Source organism: Oncorhynchus tshawytscha, unplaced genomic scaffold, assembly GCF_018296145.1.
Source record: "Oncorhynchus tshawytscha isolate Ot180627B unplaced genomic scaffold, Otsh_v2.0 Un_contig_1458_pilon_pilon, whole genome shotgun sequence".
Lineage (NCBI taxonomy): Eukaryota > Metazoa > Chordata > Actinopteri > Salmoniformes > Salmonidae > Oncorhynchus > Oncorhynchus tshawytscha.
In genome coordinates this window covers 1-17,500 of record NW_024609151.1, presented here as the reverse complement: position 1 = coordinate 17,500, position 17,500 = coordinate 1, and the positions used below count along the sequence as shown (strand labels likewise).

General features: G+C 44.6%; 2 protein-coding genes and 1 non-coding gene across 3 annotated transcripts in view; all 3 read right to left on the bottom strand.

Annotated features, from left to right (window-relative positions):
• Positions 1-7,660, bottom strand: part of LOC121844344 (cathepsin D-like) — a 14,700-nt gene extending 7,040 nt beyond the window's left edge. The window contains 7 exon segments of the mRNA XM_042314356.1: positions 965-1,090; positions 5,014-5,108; positions 5,110-5,223; positions 6,016-6,134; positions 6,676-6,793; positions 7,070-7,250; positions 7,602-7,660. Of these exon segments, the coding sequence (XP_042170290.1) occupies positions 965-1,090; positions 5,014-5,108; positions 5,110-5,223; positions 6,016-6,134; positions 6,676-6,793; positions 7,070-7,250; positions 7,602-7,660 (812 nt within the window).
• A 5,818-nt stretch (positions 7,661-13,478) lies between these two features.
• On the bottom strand, positions 13,479-17,496 carry LOC121838816 (T-complex protein 1 subunit beta-like; the record flags this gene model as incomplete). Its single annotated transcript, XM_042314364.1, has 8 exons — positions 13,479-13,878; positions 14,350-14,491; positions 14,739-14,942; positions 15,106-15,251; positions 15,631-15,747; positions 16,373-16,500; positions 16,772-16,872; positions 17,340-17,496. Coding segments are annotated over 8 exons (1,026 nt in total), but the record flags the coding sequence as incomplete, so codon positions are not given.
• Positions 17,035-17,176, bottom strand: LOC112239886. Its single transcript, XR_002951921.2, has one exon. It is a non-coding gene; the product is annotated as a small nucleolar RNA SNORA47 (small nucleolar RNA).
• Positions 17,497-17,500: the final 4 nt, after the last annotated feature.

Below are 17,500 nucleotides of genomic sequence, written 5' to 3'. Positions count from 1 at the left end.
AGTTTGACAACATGATATGAGTTATCCTGGTTCTGACCCAGTTTGACAGCGGGACAATATGATATGAGTTATCCTGGTTCTGACCCAGTTTGACAGCGGGACAATATGATATGAGTTATCCTGGATCTGACCCAGTTTGACAGCGGGACAATATGATATGAGTTATCCTGGTTCTGACCCAGTTTGACAACATGATATGAGTTATCCTGGTTCTGACCCAGTTTGACAGCGGGACAATATGATATGAGTTATCCTGGTTCTGACCCAGTTTGACAACATGATATGAGTTATCCTGGTTCTGACCCAGTTTGACAGCGGGACAATATGATATGAGTTATCCTGGTTCTGACCCAGTTTGACAGCGGGACAATATGATATGAGTTATCCTGGTTCTGATCTGACCCAGTTATGACAGACCCAGTTTGACAGAGGACAATATGATATGAGTTATCCTAGTTCTGACCCAGTTTGACAACATGATATGAGTTATCCTGGTTCTGACCCAGTTTGACAGCGGGACAACATGATATGAGTTATCCTGGTTCTGACCCAGTTTGACCGAGGGACAATATGATATGAGTTATCCTAGTTCTGACCCAGTTTGACAGCAGGACAATATGATATGAGTTATCCTAGTTCTGACCCAGTTTGACAACAGGATATGAGTTATCCTGGTTCTGACTCAGTTTGACAGCGGGTCAACATGATATGAGTTATCCTGGTTCTGACCCAGTTTGACAGAGGGACAACATGATATGAGTTATCCTGGTTCTGACCCAGTTTGACAGCAGGACAATATGATATGAGTTATCCTGGTTCTGACCCAGTTTGACAGCGGGACAACATGATATGAGTTATCCTAGTTCTGACCCAGTTTGAACGAGGGACAACATGATATGAGTTATCCTAGTTCTGACCCAGTTTGAACGAGGGACAACATGATATGAGTTATCCTAGTTCTGACCTGGACATCTTGATCTGCCAGTAGCTCTTCAGGGTAACAGGGTTCCAGTTGATGGGTCCACTGTAGAGCGCCTCGTCCATCCCTCCTAGCAGCAACTCTCCCCCTGGGTCCATCGGCATCTTACTCCTGGAAGCAGAAGCAACCAAATTACGATGGGTAAATGGACCAATTCTGCTCCTCTAGATCAGTAGGGGAGAGTGGGATTAGTCGAGACACACTTGTTTCAAGGAAACCATAGACAAAATGTATTAAAAAATATATATATATATATATATATATATACACTGCTCAAAAAAAAAAAGGGAACACTGAAATAACACAATGTAACTCCAAGTCAATCACACTTCTGTGAAATCAAACTGTCCACTTAGGAAGCAACACTGATTGACAATACATTTCACATGCTGTTGTGCAAATGGAATAGACAACAGGTGGAAATTATAGGCAATTAGCAAGACACCCCCAATAAAGGAGTGGTTCTGCAGGTGGGGACCACAGACCACTTCTCAGTTCCTATGCTTCCTGGCTGATGTTTTGGTCACTTTTGAATGCTGGCGGTGCTTTCACTCTAGTGGTAGCATGAGACGGAGTCTACAACCCACACAAGTGGCTCAGGTAGTGCAGCTCATCCAGGATGGCACATCAATGTGAGCTGTGGCAAGAAGGTTTGCTGTGTCTGTCAGCGTAGTGTCCAGAGCATGGAGGCGCTACCAGGAGACAGGCCAGTACATCAGGAGATGTGGAGGAGGCCGTAGGAGGGCAACAACCCAGTAGCAGGACCGCTACCTCTGCCTTTGTGCAAAGAGGAGCAGGAGGAGCACTGCCAGAGCCCTGCAAAATGACCTCCAGCAGGCCACAAATGGGCATGTGTCTGCTCAAACGGTCAGACACAGACTCCATGAGGGTGGTATGAGGGCCCGACGTCCACAGGTAGGGGTTGTGCTTACAGCCCAACACCATGCAGGACGTTTGGCATTTGCCAGAGAACACCAAGATTGGCAAATTCGCCCTGGCGCCCTGTGCTCTTCACAGATGAAAGCAGGTTAACACTGAGCACATGTGACAGACGTGACAGAGTCTGGAGACGTCGTGGAGAACGTTCTGCTGCCTGCAATATCCTCCAGCATGACCGGTTTGGCGGTGGGTCAGTCATGGTGTGGGGTGGCATTTCTTTGGGGGGCCGCACAGCCCTCCATGTGCTCGCCAGAGGTATCCTGACTGCCATTAGGTATCGAGATGAGATCCTCAGACCCCTTGTGAGACCATATGCTGGTGCGGCTGGCCCTGGGTTCCTCCTAATGCAAGATAATGCCAGACCTCATGTGGCTGGAGTGTGTCAGCAAGGCATTGATGCTATGGACTGGCCCGCCCGTTCCCCAGACCTGAATCCAATTGAGCACATCTGGGACATTATGTCTCGCTCCATCCACCAATGCCACGTTGCACCACAGACTGTCCAGGAGCATGCCCAGGCGTTGTAGGGAGGTCATACAGGCACGTGGAGGCCACACACACGACTGAGCCTCATTTTGACTTGTTTTAAGGACATTACATCATTGTTGGATTAGCCTGTAGTGTGGTGTTCCACTTTAATTTTGATTGTGACTCCAAATCCAGACCTCCATGGGTTGATAAATTTGATTTCCATTGATAATTTTTGTGTGATTTTGTTGTCAGCACATTCAACTATGTAAAGAAAAAGTATTTAATAAGAATATTTAATTCATTCAGATCTAGGATGTGTTCTTTTAGTGTTCCCTTAATTTTTTTCAGCAGTGTATATATTTTTTATTTATTTATTTTATCTCTTTTTTAAAAACCAATTTCATGGTATCCAATTGTTTTTAGTAGCTACTATCTTGTCTCATCGCTACAACTCCCGTACGGGTTCGGGAGAGACGAAGGTTGAAAGTCATGCGTCCTCCGATACACAACCCAACCAAGCCGCAGTGCTTCTTAACACAGCGCGCATCCAACCCGGAAACCAGCCGCACCAATGTGTCGGAGGAAACACCGTGCACCTGGCAACCTTGGTTAGCGCTCACTGCGCCCGGCCCGCCACAGGAGTCGCTGGTGTGTGATGAGACAAGGACATCCCTACCGGCCAAACCCTCCCTAACCCGGACAACGCTAGGCCAATTGTGCGTCGCCCCACGGACCTCCCGGTCGCAGCCGGTTACAACAGAGCCTGGGCCCGAACCCAGAGTCTCTGGTGAAGAAAGAAACCACATTGAAAAAGTGGCAAGCAAGTTAGGTCCAAAAACTGTTTTCAAAGTTTATTGTAGTAGAGGTTTCATGGTGCTTGTTTCCAAACCAAAGTAGATCATTTTACGATTGTTCTATACATTAGTTGGGGTCTCCAAAAGCTTCAATATGAGGCCCTGAACCTGACATGAAAGTGCATCTTTGTAGCTGTATGGGCTAATTTAGTCAAAATGTTTGCCTTGAGGTAAGTTGAGCCAATGGCCATGGGGTGGCCATGGGGTAAGTTGAGCCATGGGGTGGCCAATGGCCATGGGGTAAGTTGAGCCAATGGCCATGGGGTAAGTTGAGCCAATGGCCATGGGGTAAATTGAGCCAATGGCCATGGGGTAAATTGAGCCAATGGCCATGTGGTAAATTGAGCCAAGGGCAAGTTGAGCAAATGTAAGTGTTTTCTTCCCAGGCATAATGCAAGGCATTATCACCGGTTTATGAGGTAACAACAGGGCCTGTGTTAAAATTACAAAGTGTTTGTTAGGTGTTAAACCTGTGTTAAAAGATGCTTAAAATTATTAAAAGACACAAAAAAAGTGATTGTGTTGAATTGTGTTTGGCAGATAAAGTAAGACATGATTTTAAATATTTAATTCAATAGAGAAATTCGGCTTTATTTTCTTATTTGATTTATTTAACCTTTATTTAACTTGGCAAGTCAGTTAAGAACTAATTCTTATTTTCAATGACAGCCTAGGAACAGTGGATTAACTGGTCTAGGAACAGTGGAACAGTGGGTTAACTGGTCTAGGAACAGTGGGTTAACTGGTCTAGGAACAGTGGGTTAACTGGTCTAGGAACAGTGGGGTTAACTGGTCTAGGAACAGTGGGTTAACTGGTCTAGGAACAGTGGGTTAGTGGGTTAACTGGTCTAGGAACAGTGGATTAACTGGTCTGGTCTAGGAACAGTGGGTTAACTGGTCTAGGAACAGTGGGTTAACTGGTCTAGGAACAGTGGGTTAACTGGTCTAGGAACAGTGGGTTAACTGGTCTAGGAACAGTGGGTTAACTGGTCTAGGAACAGTGGGTTAACTGGTCTAGGAACAGTGGTTAACTGGTCTAGGAACAGTGGGTTAACTGGTCTAGGAACAGTGGGTTAACTGGTCTAGGAACAGTGGTTAACTGGTCTAGGAACAGTGGGAACAGTTAACTGGTCTAGGAACAGTGGGTTAACTGGTCTAGGAACAGTGGGTTAACTGGTCTAGGAACAGTGGGTTAACTGGTCTAGGAACAGTGGGTTAACTGGTCTAGGAACAGTGGGTTAACTGGTCTAGGAACAGTGGGTTAACTGGTCTAGGAACAGTGGGTTAACTGGTCTAGGAACAGTGGGTTAACTGGTCTAGGAACAGTGGGTTAACTGGTCTAGGAACAGTGGGTTAACTGGTCTAGGAACAGTGGGTTAACTGGTCTAGGAACAGTGGGTTAACTGGTTAACTAGGGGAACAGTGGGTTAACTGGTCTAGGAACAGTGGGTTAACTGGTCTAGGAACAGTGGGTTAACTGGTCTAGGAACAGTGGGTTAACTGGTCCTGGTTCTAGGAACAGTGGGTTAACTGGTCTAGGAATTTTTCAGTTTTTGATTTGTTCAAAAAGTTTGAAATATCAGTGGGTTGTTCCACTTCAGTGGGTTAACTGGTTGTTGATTCTTCACAAAAAAACTACAGTTTTATATCTTTATGTTTAAGCCTGAAATGTGGCAAAAGGTTAACTGCAAAGTTCAAGGGGTGGGTTAATACTTTGCAAGGCACTGTTACTCTGTGGTCCTGGGTAGTGTATATGTGTTCTGTACCTACTTGCTGAGGTAGAAGGAGAAGATGGGTTGGTCCACAGACTTCTGGTTCATGATGCTGTCGAAAACGGGTGTCCCCAGTTCCTCAGCCAGGGAAAAACTGTTTGAAATACCCCAAACCCAGCACCCCGTCAAACTTAGCCATGACAAAAACAAAACCTGGCTCGTACACCGACTCTCCGAACTCCTGGTTTTTCACCGTCAACGGGCCAATCTGGACAACCACAGGGACGTGTCAGGTGAATGAATGACTGTAAATATGTCCTCCTACACCTGATAAACTAGTTAACATTGGACAACCACAGGGACGTGTCAGGTGAATGAATGACTGTAAATATGTCCTCCCACACCTGATAAACTAGTTAACGTTGGACAACCACAGGGACATGTCAGGTGAATGAATGACTGTAAATATGTCCTCCCACACCTGATAAACTAGTTAACGTTGGACAACCACAGGGACGTGTCAGGTGAATGAATGACTGTAAATATGTCCTCCCACACCTGATAAACTAGTTAACGTTGGACAACCACAGGGACGTGTCAGGTGAATGAATGACTGTAAATATGTCCTCCCACACCTGATAAACTAGTTAACATTGCATGGTACACGTGATGCTGTCATACCAGCCAACAGCTCAACCCTTTGAAAACAATCACACCGTCTAAAGTAAACAAAGCATCAGGAAACAATGTTGCCCCCACAAATGATGCAGCCCCCTCCTCCTCTATGGCAAGACCCATCATTCACCCACGTTTAGTTAAAATAGTGCCAGTGCTGTTAGAGACATCGCATATGAGACTAATGTATGATGGGAGACAGATCCACAGTCATCTCCCCGATTTCATCGTGGGGGACAATGATATATATCATCTAATGATATCATATGTGTTTAAGACAACATATTAGACAATCCCCACTCGAAGCTGAGCTGACAGAAACGACACTCTAATTAATTTGGGAAAGTGGGCAGTACAGGGATAAGGGCTAGGAATATTGTGTCACCTTGAGGACTTCCCTGCCCATGATGCCCAGCATGTGTCCCTTGCCATAGTGGATGCCAAACATCCTGCCGTCGTGGGTGAACGTGCTGGACTCAAAGGCCTTGAACTTGCGGTGCATGCCTGGAGAGAGAGAGAGAGAGAGAGACAGAGAGCCAGGGAGAGACAGAGAGAGAGAGAGAGAGAGAGAGAGAGAGAGATGGAGGGGGAGAGAGAGAGAGAGAGAGAGAGAGAGAGAGAGAGAGAGAGAGAGGAGGGGGGGGAGTGAGAGAGAGGGAGGGAGGGAGTGAGAGGGAGAGAAAGAGAGAAGGAGAGAGGGTGGAACACAGTGACCTATAGAGGCTAGTCTGCTCTTGTCTGTGTCACACAGTCAGCAGATAAACACTGACGCTAGATAAACAGGAATACATTAGTCTGTTTGGAACAGATTCTAAAAAGATAGTATGGAGAAGGTACATCTGTTTTATAGTGTGGTCCAGTCCCAAAAAACAGATTGGATTAAGCACAGAAATACAAATGTCTGTTTACCCGTAAATACATGTCACATGACCATAATACATCTTGCTCTTTGGTACCATTCAGATAAACATGATTGTTGTAAAATAGTTATTTTGTCCCCTAGGTGTAGGTTCTGTTAATCCCTAGCTGTGTTCTGAAGTCTCACCACAGGCCTCTGAGACGCAGTAAGAGGATGGGACCCACAGGTCAGACGATCCTGTGTCAAACACTACGGTGAAGTTCTGTTTCGGTGTGCCCAGGCTGATCAGTCCATAGTACTGGGCCTGGACAATCACACACAGGGAATAGAATGACATTTGTCCATTCGTGTATTCTGAAATCTATACAGTGTGTTGATCAACTCTTCAGAAATGTAGAGGTCGGAGTTCAACACAGTGACACAATTTTAGTACGATACGTGTTTTAGATGTATTTCAATATCCTGAACTGAGGATTGTTTTTCTCTCTCCATATAATACACCAGATACCACAACAGTCCCTTGGAACCAGCAGTTATAACACTTCAATGCAGCTATTCACTTCCATTCAGTCCCACTTACATCCATGAAGTTGTAGAGCCTCTCGCTGCTCTTACCCAGCCTGAGAGAGGGGATACCAGGGGGGTAACACTGGGCGTACCTCCGGTTGAACACATCAGGCTGGTGGTCCCTCATGAAGTCCTCCAGGCGATTGGAGGCTCTCAGCTGGGTACGCACAGAGAGCATCTGACGCAGGGGGATCCTGGACCGAACACACTCAGGTTGGGGGCCATACTGAGGTAGTTTAGATACACTACACTTGTAGAACTTTTTCATCCACCAGTAAGTCAGACTTTCGGCTGCTGAAGGTAATTTGTCCCCGATTGAAAGCCTCTTTCATTCCTCACTTACTTCTTATAATGATTCTAATCAGGGTCGGGACGGATTATATATTTTTGGGGTTAGGGGCCCCCTGGGAACGTGCCCGTTCTGTAATCCGAACCTGATTCTCAGGCATTACCATAAATATTCAAGTAAGGCAAAAATATTATTTTCAAGTATCTTGAAAGGTTTTCAAACAAAGGACAAATGTTTTGGATCTGTCAGTTCTTACCTGATCAGCCCATGTGCAGTCCAGGAACAGCAGATCAGCGTCAACACAGTCCACCTCATCCTGACTGGTAGTGTCTGTCAGTGGCGGCTGCAGACCAGACGCTCACTGAACACAGGCTGTAGACACAACGGACTGGCTGCAGTTCAACACTGAGAGGAAAGGTAGGAGGTGAAAATGGGTGGATCTCATTTCCCTGATTCCTCACGTCCTCTCTTTATGCCTCCTCTGAATTCTCATTCAATGGATTTGGAGGTGAGGAGTCAGAGAAACACAATTGATATTCTCCAATGGACTTCTGATCCCAGTAAGACCAGCCCTAACACAACCCAGCATATCCCTCCAGGGGAAATGACAGTGAGACAGTAAAACTACGAGGATCTATGTGTTATGCATGTGTAACGTCCAGGATTGATTGATGCATTCTTGAATGCTTTTTCAAGTGGATATTGTACTTCCTTGATTCTGGGTATTTGAGATTGCTGGATTCCCAAATATACATAAAAACACCTCCCATATTAGTCTAAACATCTATCCGGATACTGTTACCAGACTCTCAGGTTGAGGTGACCGAGACCTGCTAATGGTGTTCACGTTAGGTAAATACCCGTGTTTACGAGAGATCAAAGAGTCAATCAGACGATAACCAGAAGCAGCTCGGCTAGTACAATGTGTACAGAAGAGATTTAGATGTCAAAGTCAAACGCGTGATTGTCTTCTTGTCATGGTATTGTGTTAAAAATAGAGTCATATTCTTAACATTATAGTACATCTATATCCTTAATATGTTATAGTACATTTGGGTTTCCAGGTGGCACAGCGGTCTAAGTCACTGCCTCTCAGTGCTAGAGGTGAACACTACAGGCCCTGGTTGGAATCCAGGCTGAATCACATCTGGCCGTGATTGGGAGTGCCCATAGGGCGGCGCACAATTGACCCAGCATCATCCGGATTTGGCCGCCATTGTAAATAATAGTTAGTTCTTAACTGACTTAGCTAGTTAATTTTTTTTTTTTAAATCTATCCTTATGTTAGTGTCATCAATACAATTAATATGTTATAGTTAGTACATCTACAGTTGAAGTCGGAAGTTTACATACACTTAGGTTGGAGTCATTAAAACTTGTTTTTCAACCACTTGACATGTGTTGTCTGTTCACACTGCTTTGCTTTATCTTGGCCAGGTCGCAGTTGTAAATGAGAACTTGTTCTCAACTAGCCTACCTGGTTAAATAAAGGTGTTCTCAACTGGCCTACCTGGTTAAATAAAGGTGTTCTCTACTAGCCTCCCTGGTTAAATAAAGGTGTTCTCAACTAGCCTACCTGGTTAAATAAAGGTGTTCTCAACTAGCCTACCTGGTTAAATAAAGGTGTTCTCAACTAGCCTACCTGGTTAAATAAAGGTGTTCTCAACTAGCCTACCTGGTTAAATAAAGGTGTTCTCAACTAGCCTACCTGGTTAAATAAAGGTGTTCTCAACTAGCCTCCTGGTTAAATAAAGGTGTTCCTGGGTTAAATAAAGGTGTTCTCAACTAGCCTACCTGGTTAAATAAAGGTGTTCTCAACTAGCCTACCTGGTTAAATAAAGGTGTTCTCAACTAGCCTACCTGGTTAAATAAAGGTGTTCTCAACTCCTACCTGGTTAAATAAAGGTGTTCTAGCCTACCTGGTTAAATAAAGGTGTTCTCAACTAGCCTACCTGGTTAAATAAAGGTGTTCTCAACTAGCCTACCTGGTTAAATAAAGGTGTTCTCAACTGGCCTACCTGGTTAAATAAAGGTGTTCTCAACTAGCCCACCTGGTTAAATAAAGGTGTTCTCAACTAGCCTACCTGGTTAAATAAAGGTGTTCTCAACTAGCCCACCTGGTTAAATAAAGGTGTTCTCAACTGGCCTACCTGGTTAAATAAAGGTGTTCTCAACTAGCCTACCTGGTTAAATAAAGGTGTTCTCAACTAGCCCACCTGGTTAAATAAAGGTGTTCTCAACTAGCCCACCTGGTTAAATAAAGGTGTTCTCAACTAGCCCACCTGGTTAAATAAAGGTGTTCTCAACTAGCCTACCTGGTTAAATAAAGGTGTTCTCAACTAGCCTACCTGGTTAAATAAAGGTGTTCTCAACTAGCCTACCTGGTTAAATAAAGGTGTTCTCAACTAGCCTACCTGGTTAAATAAAGGTGTTCTCAACTAGCCCACCTGGTTAAATAAAGGTGTTCTCAACTAGCCTACTGGTTAAATAAAGCCTACCTGGTTAAATAAAGGTGTTCTCAACTAGCCTACCTGGTTAAATAAAGGTGTTCTCAACTAGCCTACCTGGTTAAATAAAGGTGTTCTCAACTAGCCTACCTGGTTAAATAAAGGTGTTCTCAAAATAAAGGTGTTCTCAACTAGCCCACCTGGTTAAATAAAGGTGTTCTCAACTAGCCTACCTGGTTAAATAAAGGTGTTCTCAACTAGCCCACCTGGTTAAATAAAGGTGTTCTCAACTAGCCTACCTGGTTAAATAAAGGTGTTCTCAACTAGCCCACCTGGTTAAATAAAGGTGTTCTCAACTGGCCTACCTGGTTAAATAAAGGTGTTCTCAACTAGCCTGGTTACCTGGGTTAAATAAAGGCCTGGTTAAATAAAGGTGTTCTCAACTAGCCTACCTGGTTAAATAAAGGTGTTCTCAACTAGCCTACCTGGTTAAATAAAGGTGTTCTCAACTAGCCTACCTGGTTAAATAAAGGTGTTCTCAACTAGCCTACTGGTTAAATAAAGGTGTTCTCAACTACCTGGTTAAATAAAGGTGTTCTCAACTAGCCTACCTGGTTAAATAAAGGTGTTCTCAACTAGCCTACCTGGTTAAATAAAGGTGTTCTCAACTAGCCTACCTGGTTAAATAAAGGTGTTCTCAACTAGCCCACCTGGTTAAATAAAGGTGTTCTCAACTAGCCTACCTGGTTAAATAAACCTGGTTAAATAAAGGTGTTCTCAACTAGCCTACCTGGTTAAATAAAGGTGTTCTCAACTAGCCTACCTGGTTAAATAAAGGTGTTCTCAACTAGCCTACCTGGTTAAATAAAGGTGTTCTCAACTAGCCTACCTGGTTAAATAAAGGTGTTCTCAACTAGCCTACCTGGTTAAATAAAGGTGTTCTCAACTAGCCTACCTGGTTAAATAAAGGTGTTCTCAACTAGCCTACCTGGTTAAATAAAGGTGTTCTCAACTAGCCAACTACCTGGTTAAATAAAGGTGTTCTCAACTAGCCTACCTGGTTAAATAAAGGTGTTCTCAACTTCTACCTGGTTAAATAAAGGTGTTCTCAACTAGCCTACCTGGTTAAATAAAGGTGTTCTCAACTAGCCTACCTGGTTAAATAAAGGTGTTCTCAACTAGCCTACCTGGTTAAATAAAGGTGTTCTCAACTAGCCCACCTGGTTAAATAAAGGTGTTCTCAACTAGCCTACCTGGTTAAATAAAGGTGTTCTCAACTAGCCTACCTGGTTAAATAAAGGTGTTCTCAACTAGCCTACCTGGTTAAATAAAGGTGTTCTCAACTAGCCTACCTGGTTAAATAAAGGTGTTCTCAACTAGCCTACCTGGTTAAATAAAGGTGTTCTCAACTAGCCTACCTGGTTAAATAAAGGTGTTCTCAACTAGCCCACCTGGTTAAATAAAGGTGTTCTCAACTAGCCTACCTGGTTAAATAAAGGTGTTCTCAACTAGCCTACCTGGTTAAATAAAGGTGTTCTCAACTAGCCCACCTGGTTAAATAAAGGTGTTCTCAACTAGCCTACCTGGTTAAATAAAGGTGTTCTCAACTAGCCTACCTGGTTAAATAAAGGTGTTCTCAACTAGCCTACCTGGTTAAATAAAGGTGTTCTCAACTAGCCTACCTGGTTAAATAAAGGTGTTCTCAACTGGCCTACCTGGTTAAATAAAGGTGTTCTCAACTAGCCTACCTGGTTAAATAAAGGTGTTCTCAACTAGCCTACCTGGTTAAATAAAGGTGTTCTCTACTGGCCTACCTGGTTAAATAAAGGTGTTCTCAACTAGCCTACCTGGTTAAATAAAGGTGTTCTCAACTAGCCTACCTGGTTAAATAAAGGTGAAATATATATTTTTTTTAAATCATGGGAAAATCTAAAGAAATCAGCCAGGACCTTAGAAAAAGATTTGTAGACCTCCACAAGTCTGGTTCATCCTTGGGAGGAATTTCCAAATGCCTGAAGATACCACGTTCATCTGTACAAACAATATTACGCAAGTATAAACACCATGGGACCACGCAGCCGTCATACCGCACATGAAGGAGACGCGTTCTGTCTCCTAGAGATGAACGTACTTTGGTGCGAAAAGTGCAAATCAATCCCAGAACAACAGCAATGGACCTTGTGAAGATGCTGGAGGAAACAGGTACAAAAGTATCTATATCCACAGTAAATCTAGTCCTATATCGACATAACCTGAAAGGCCGCTCAGCAAGGAAGAAGCCACTGCTCCAAAACCACCATAAAAAAGCCAGACTACGGTTTGCAACTGTACATGGGGACAAAGATGGACATTTCTCCAAAAAGTACTTCTGGTCTGATGAAACAAAAATGGAACTGTTTGGCCATAATGGCCATCGTTATGTCTGGAGGAAAAATGGGGAGGCTTGCAAGCCGAAGAACACCATCCCAACTATGAAGCACGGGGGTGGAAGCATCATGGTGTGGGGGTGCTTTGCTGCAGGAGGGACTGGTGCACTTCACAAAATAGATGGCGTCAGGAGGTAGGAATATTATGTGGATATACTGAAGCAACATCTCAAGACATCAGTCAACGCTGGGTCGCAAATGGGTCTTCCAAATGAACAATGACCCCAAGCATACTTCCAAAATTGTGGCAAAATGGCTTAAGGACAACAAAGTCAAGGTACTAGAGTGGCCATCACAAAGCCTTGACCTCAATCCTATAGAACATTTGTGGGCAGAACTGAAAAAGCGTGTGCGAGCAACGAGGCCTACTAACCTGACTCAGTTACACCAGCTCTGTCAGGAGGAATGGGCCAACATTCACCCAAGTTATTGTGGGAAGCTTGTGGAAGGCTACCCAAAACATTTGATCCAAGTTAAATTTAAAGGCAACGCTACCACATACTAATTGAGTGTATGTAAACTTCTGACCAACTGGAATGTAATGAAAGAAATAAAAGCTGAAATAAATCATTCTCGCTACTATTATTCTGACATTACACATTATTAAAACCGGGGCGGCAGGGTAGCCTAGTGGTTAGAGCGTTGGAGAAGTAACCGCAAGGTTGCGAGTTCAAACCCCCGAGCTGACGAGGTACAAATCTGTCGTTCTGCCCCTGAACAGGCAGTTAACCCACTGTTCCTAGGCAGTCATTGAAAATAAGAATGTGTTCTTAACTGACTAGTTATAAAAAAACAATGTGGTGATCCTAACTGACCTAAGACAGGGCATTTTTAGTCGGATTAAAAGTCAGGAATGGTGAAAAACTGAGTTTAAATGTATTTGGCTAAAGGTGTATGTAAACTTCCTACATCAACTGTATATCCTTAAAAGTACACCAATATTCTTCATATGTTATAGTAGTACATCCCTCTATATCCTTTATATAAATGTCAAGTACATCTATAAGTCTAAATACACATTTCAATATGTTATAGTCCCTCTATATCCTTTATATAAATGTTAAGTACATCTATAAGTCTAAATACACATTTCAATATGTTATAGTCCCTCTATATCCTTTATATAAATGTCAAGTAAGTACATCTATAAGTCTAAATACATACATTTCAATATGTTATAGTCCCTCTATATCCTTTATATAAATGTTAAGTACATCTATAAGTAAACTAAGGTTCTCAGGGCATAAAACACTCCAGACATGGATTCAGTGTTTTTATTTATTATCATTTCAGTAAACAAACACGTCCATACAGCCATCTGCATGAGATATCAGGTGCGTTGACAGTCTGGCCTCTGCAGTGGTTCGTAACGCAGCACTGACAGTCTAGCCTCTGCAGTGGTTCGTAACAGTGTTACACCCCGACAGACTAAAAGGAGCATTTAGACTAACCAAAAGAGACTGAAGCTTTGATTTTGGGACAACGGTACAGAACACATCAGGGTTTTTTATTTCAAAGTGACGTATGGTACACAGCCTTGGACAGGAGTATCATAAATACAGGCTTTTCTGTTCCCCTTCCCTACCAGCAACTCCTCTTCCTCACCCCCTCCTCTTCCTCCTGGTGGTATTAACAGGGGTGATGGTCTGGTACTCGCTTCCTGTTAGGGGAAAGAGGGAGGAATCAGTAAAAGGAGAATTACTACGTTTTACAGGAAGGAAAACAACCTACTCACCATTTCAGAGCAGTAAGCAAATGATCAACTTACAAAATGAGAAAACTGCACTTGCAAAACATGTTTTTGACTGTCTACTGCAAAGCAGTTTGGGAAAACAAGGATTCTCGACTCTAGTCATGTGGTAGACTGCCATCTGTAGACTTGACCAATCAGAATGAACCAGGCATTGAGGATAGAAGCAGAATACAAGGAACATTCTGGCAGCGGAAGACACTGGACCTGTTATCCCTCCATAACAGACAGCAGAACAGGGAGACAGCGTGCATGCCAAGAATGGAGGTTTAAGTCAGGCATTTGACTGCACCTACAGCAAGGATTTCTGGGATATCTGGAACAATAAAAGAGAGCTGCAGGGTGTGTGTGTGTGTGTGTGTGTCAGGTGTTGGTCCTCACCTGGGCGCAGCCTTGATGATGTTGTCGACGCGGAGGATCATCTCTGCAGCCTCGGCAGCAGACAGCAGAACCTGCCTCTTGACCTGGAAGCTCTCCGTCACCCCCATCTCTGACATGTCACCGATGGAACCCTGGTTCATATCTGAGGGACCCGGTAAGAGACACACACACGACGACAGGACATGAGCCTAAGTGTGATGTGTGATGAATCGGACTCACATATTCAATCGGTTTTAATTCATCTGGCCCCGTTCAAATAAAATGACTACAAGAAAAAATAAATAAATAAATAAAAGGTCACAGGTCAAAGGAAGGAGAATGAGGCACATGCCAAAAGCCCGGTTTGAAACATCTAGGAGAGAGCGGAGGTATCCTGAGACGGTACTCACTCAGACCCATGGTGGTTTTCCCCTCCTGGTGAGCAGCTCTCAGCTGGGCCACCAGATCGGCACTGTCGTAGCCGGCGTTGTCTGCGATGATGGTGGGCAGCATCCTAAGAGCTTTGGCGAAGGACTCCATGGCCACAGCCTCTTTGCCCGGTGTCCTGAGAGCCAGGTCTGTCACCACCTTGGCCATCAGCATCTCAGAGCAGCCTGGAGGGACAGCAGAGTGGTGATTCTCACACTGGGTTCAGACAGTAGGGGTGGGGGGTGGGGGACTGTGTTGAACTTGTTGTTGGACTTTCAGCCTGTTATTTCCCCACAGTATCCATGTAGATGGGTAGTGCGCGTGTGTGTGTGTGTGTATAGACCTCACCTCCTCCGTAGACGGTACGTGTCTCCTTGACGGTCTGAGCCAGGACACACAGGGCATCATGGAGAGACCTCTCGGCCTCGTCCAGGATCTGCTGTGTGGCTCCACGCAGCACCACGGTACACGCCTCACCTGGGAGAGGCAAAAATGGTCAGGACTTTACAATCCAGAGAAAATACGAAGAGGATAAATTCCTGACCATCAAGCCATTATCCTACTATAAACCTCAGAAGTATAAACCATTTCTAAGTCAGCCGTTGTATCAACACTGACCCATTTCATCCATCATTCAGATCTAGGATGTGTTATTTTAGTGTTCCAGTGTGTATATATATATATATATATATATATATATTACAACATGATGACGCAGGCTGTCATGAAGTGGATCAGAGTGTTATTAACCAGTCGCCGATCATCACCTCCTCGATCACCTGGGAGAGGCAAAGATTCAGCAGTGGCCCCATCAAGCTTCACCAGCTCGGGGTGGTCGAGAAGTGGATCAGTGATCTCTCCCCCGTGGCCCACGCTCGGGGTGGTCGAAGGTGGACGCTCAGGCGCTCCACTCCGGAGAAGTCCGCGTGTTCTATGGCCATGACGCCTGCCGCAGCAAACAGCTGCTCTGGGTAGTTGTAGATCAGCTGTCTGGTGATCAATCGTTATTGATTACTACATTACTCACAACGCTGGAAAAACCTTTGATGAATAGGTGAACTTCTACTTAGTACATGTGTGTGTGTGTGTGTGGTGGTGTGTGTACATAGTATGTGTGTACTTAGTAAGTGTGTGTGGTGGTGTGTGTGTGTGTACTTAGTAAGTGTGTGTGTGTGTGGTGTGCGTTGTGTGCGTGGAGCGTGTGTGTGTGTGGAGTGTGTGGTGCGTGTGTGGTGCGTGTGTGTGTGTGTGGTGCGTATGTGTGTGTGGTGCGTGGTGCGTATGTGTGTGTGGTGCGTATGTGTGTATGTGGTGTGGTGCGTATGTGTGTGTGGTGCGTATGTGTGTGTGGTGCGTATGTGTGTGTGGTGCGTATGTGTGTGTGGTGCGTATGTGTGTGTGGTGTGTGGATGTGTGTGTGGTGTGGGTGTGTGTGTGGTGTGTGTGTGGGTGTGTGTGGAGTGTGTGTGTGGTGTGTGTGTGTGTGTGTGTGTGGTGCGTATGTGTGTGGAGTGTGTGTGTGGTGCGGAGTGTGTGTGTGGTGCGTATGTGTGTGGAGTGTGTGGAGTGTGTGTGGAGTGAGTGTGTGTGTGGTGCGTGTGCGGGGTGTGTGTACCTGTTGATGAAGCAGTTGATCCCGTGCTTGAGGATCCGTTCCACCTTCTCCTTCATCTTCTCCTTCTCAGCCATCTCTATCTCCGCCACCTTGGCCGTGGAGTCCACACGCACTCTGGAGCCGAAGATCTGACACAAGACCATACAGCTGGTTGGTTACAAACGGACAAGGGAATTTTCACACATTTTTTACAACACTTCTTAAGAGGCTAATAGGAGACAGCAGGGAGGAATATCAGGGCGGATTTAAATCTGATTCACTCAGCTGGAATAAAAATAAAAACCATATTCCATGTCATTTTTCCAAAGAGAAAAATTGGAACAGGAGTTTACAGTTTACTTCCTGAATTGATAAAGAATTGATGGTCTGTAACCCTGAGAGCATATAAAAAGGTAAAACCTTGATCTTATCGGTGTCCATGCCCGTGTTGGAGATGAGGATGTTGACGTTCTCGAGCCTCTTGGGCTGGTTCACACCAATCTTCTTGTCCAGCAGAAAGCCTACCGAGACAACCAACACAGAGTAGATGTTAGAACAAACTAAAGAGTGGTTTATTATAATTAATGGTCACACATATTACGCACACACATTACACACACATACATACATATTACACACACATATTACACACACACACATTACAGACACACTACACAGTCCACTAGTTTTGTGCACAGACGCAACATTGGCTGTAATGAAGGTGTCACGAAGCCAGTTTGCTGCGTCGACCTGATTTTCATGTAGGAGGTTATTAACCAGTAATAACAGCACAGTGTGACGCTGCTACACCTTCTCAATCCTCCCAGAGCCCCCCTCTGCGTTTCTTATTGGTCATCTTCAGGTAATCCCTCCCGTTTCAGTCAGTTTTACTTCTGTTTGGTACCCTAATGAATATGACCCAGATGAGACCAACTGCCGTTTTCTGTCAGAGGCAGAGAATATGCATCAGCCTCCCCAGTGGTCTCACCTTCGTCCAGGTAGGAGTCGATGAGGCTGCCGCCGAGCTTCTTGATGACGTGGATGGCCTCCAGGTTACCGGAGCTCTTCAGCCGGAGCACGGCCTCCACAGCCAGCTTGGCAAAGTGGTCCTTGTGGTGGGTCAGCAGCTTGGACGACAGGGTGGTGCGG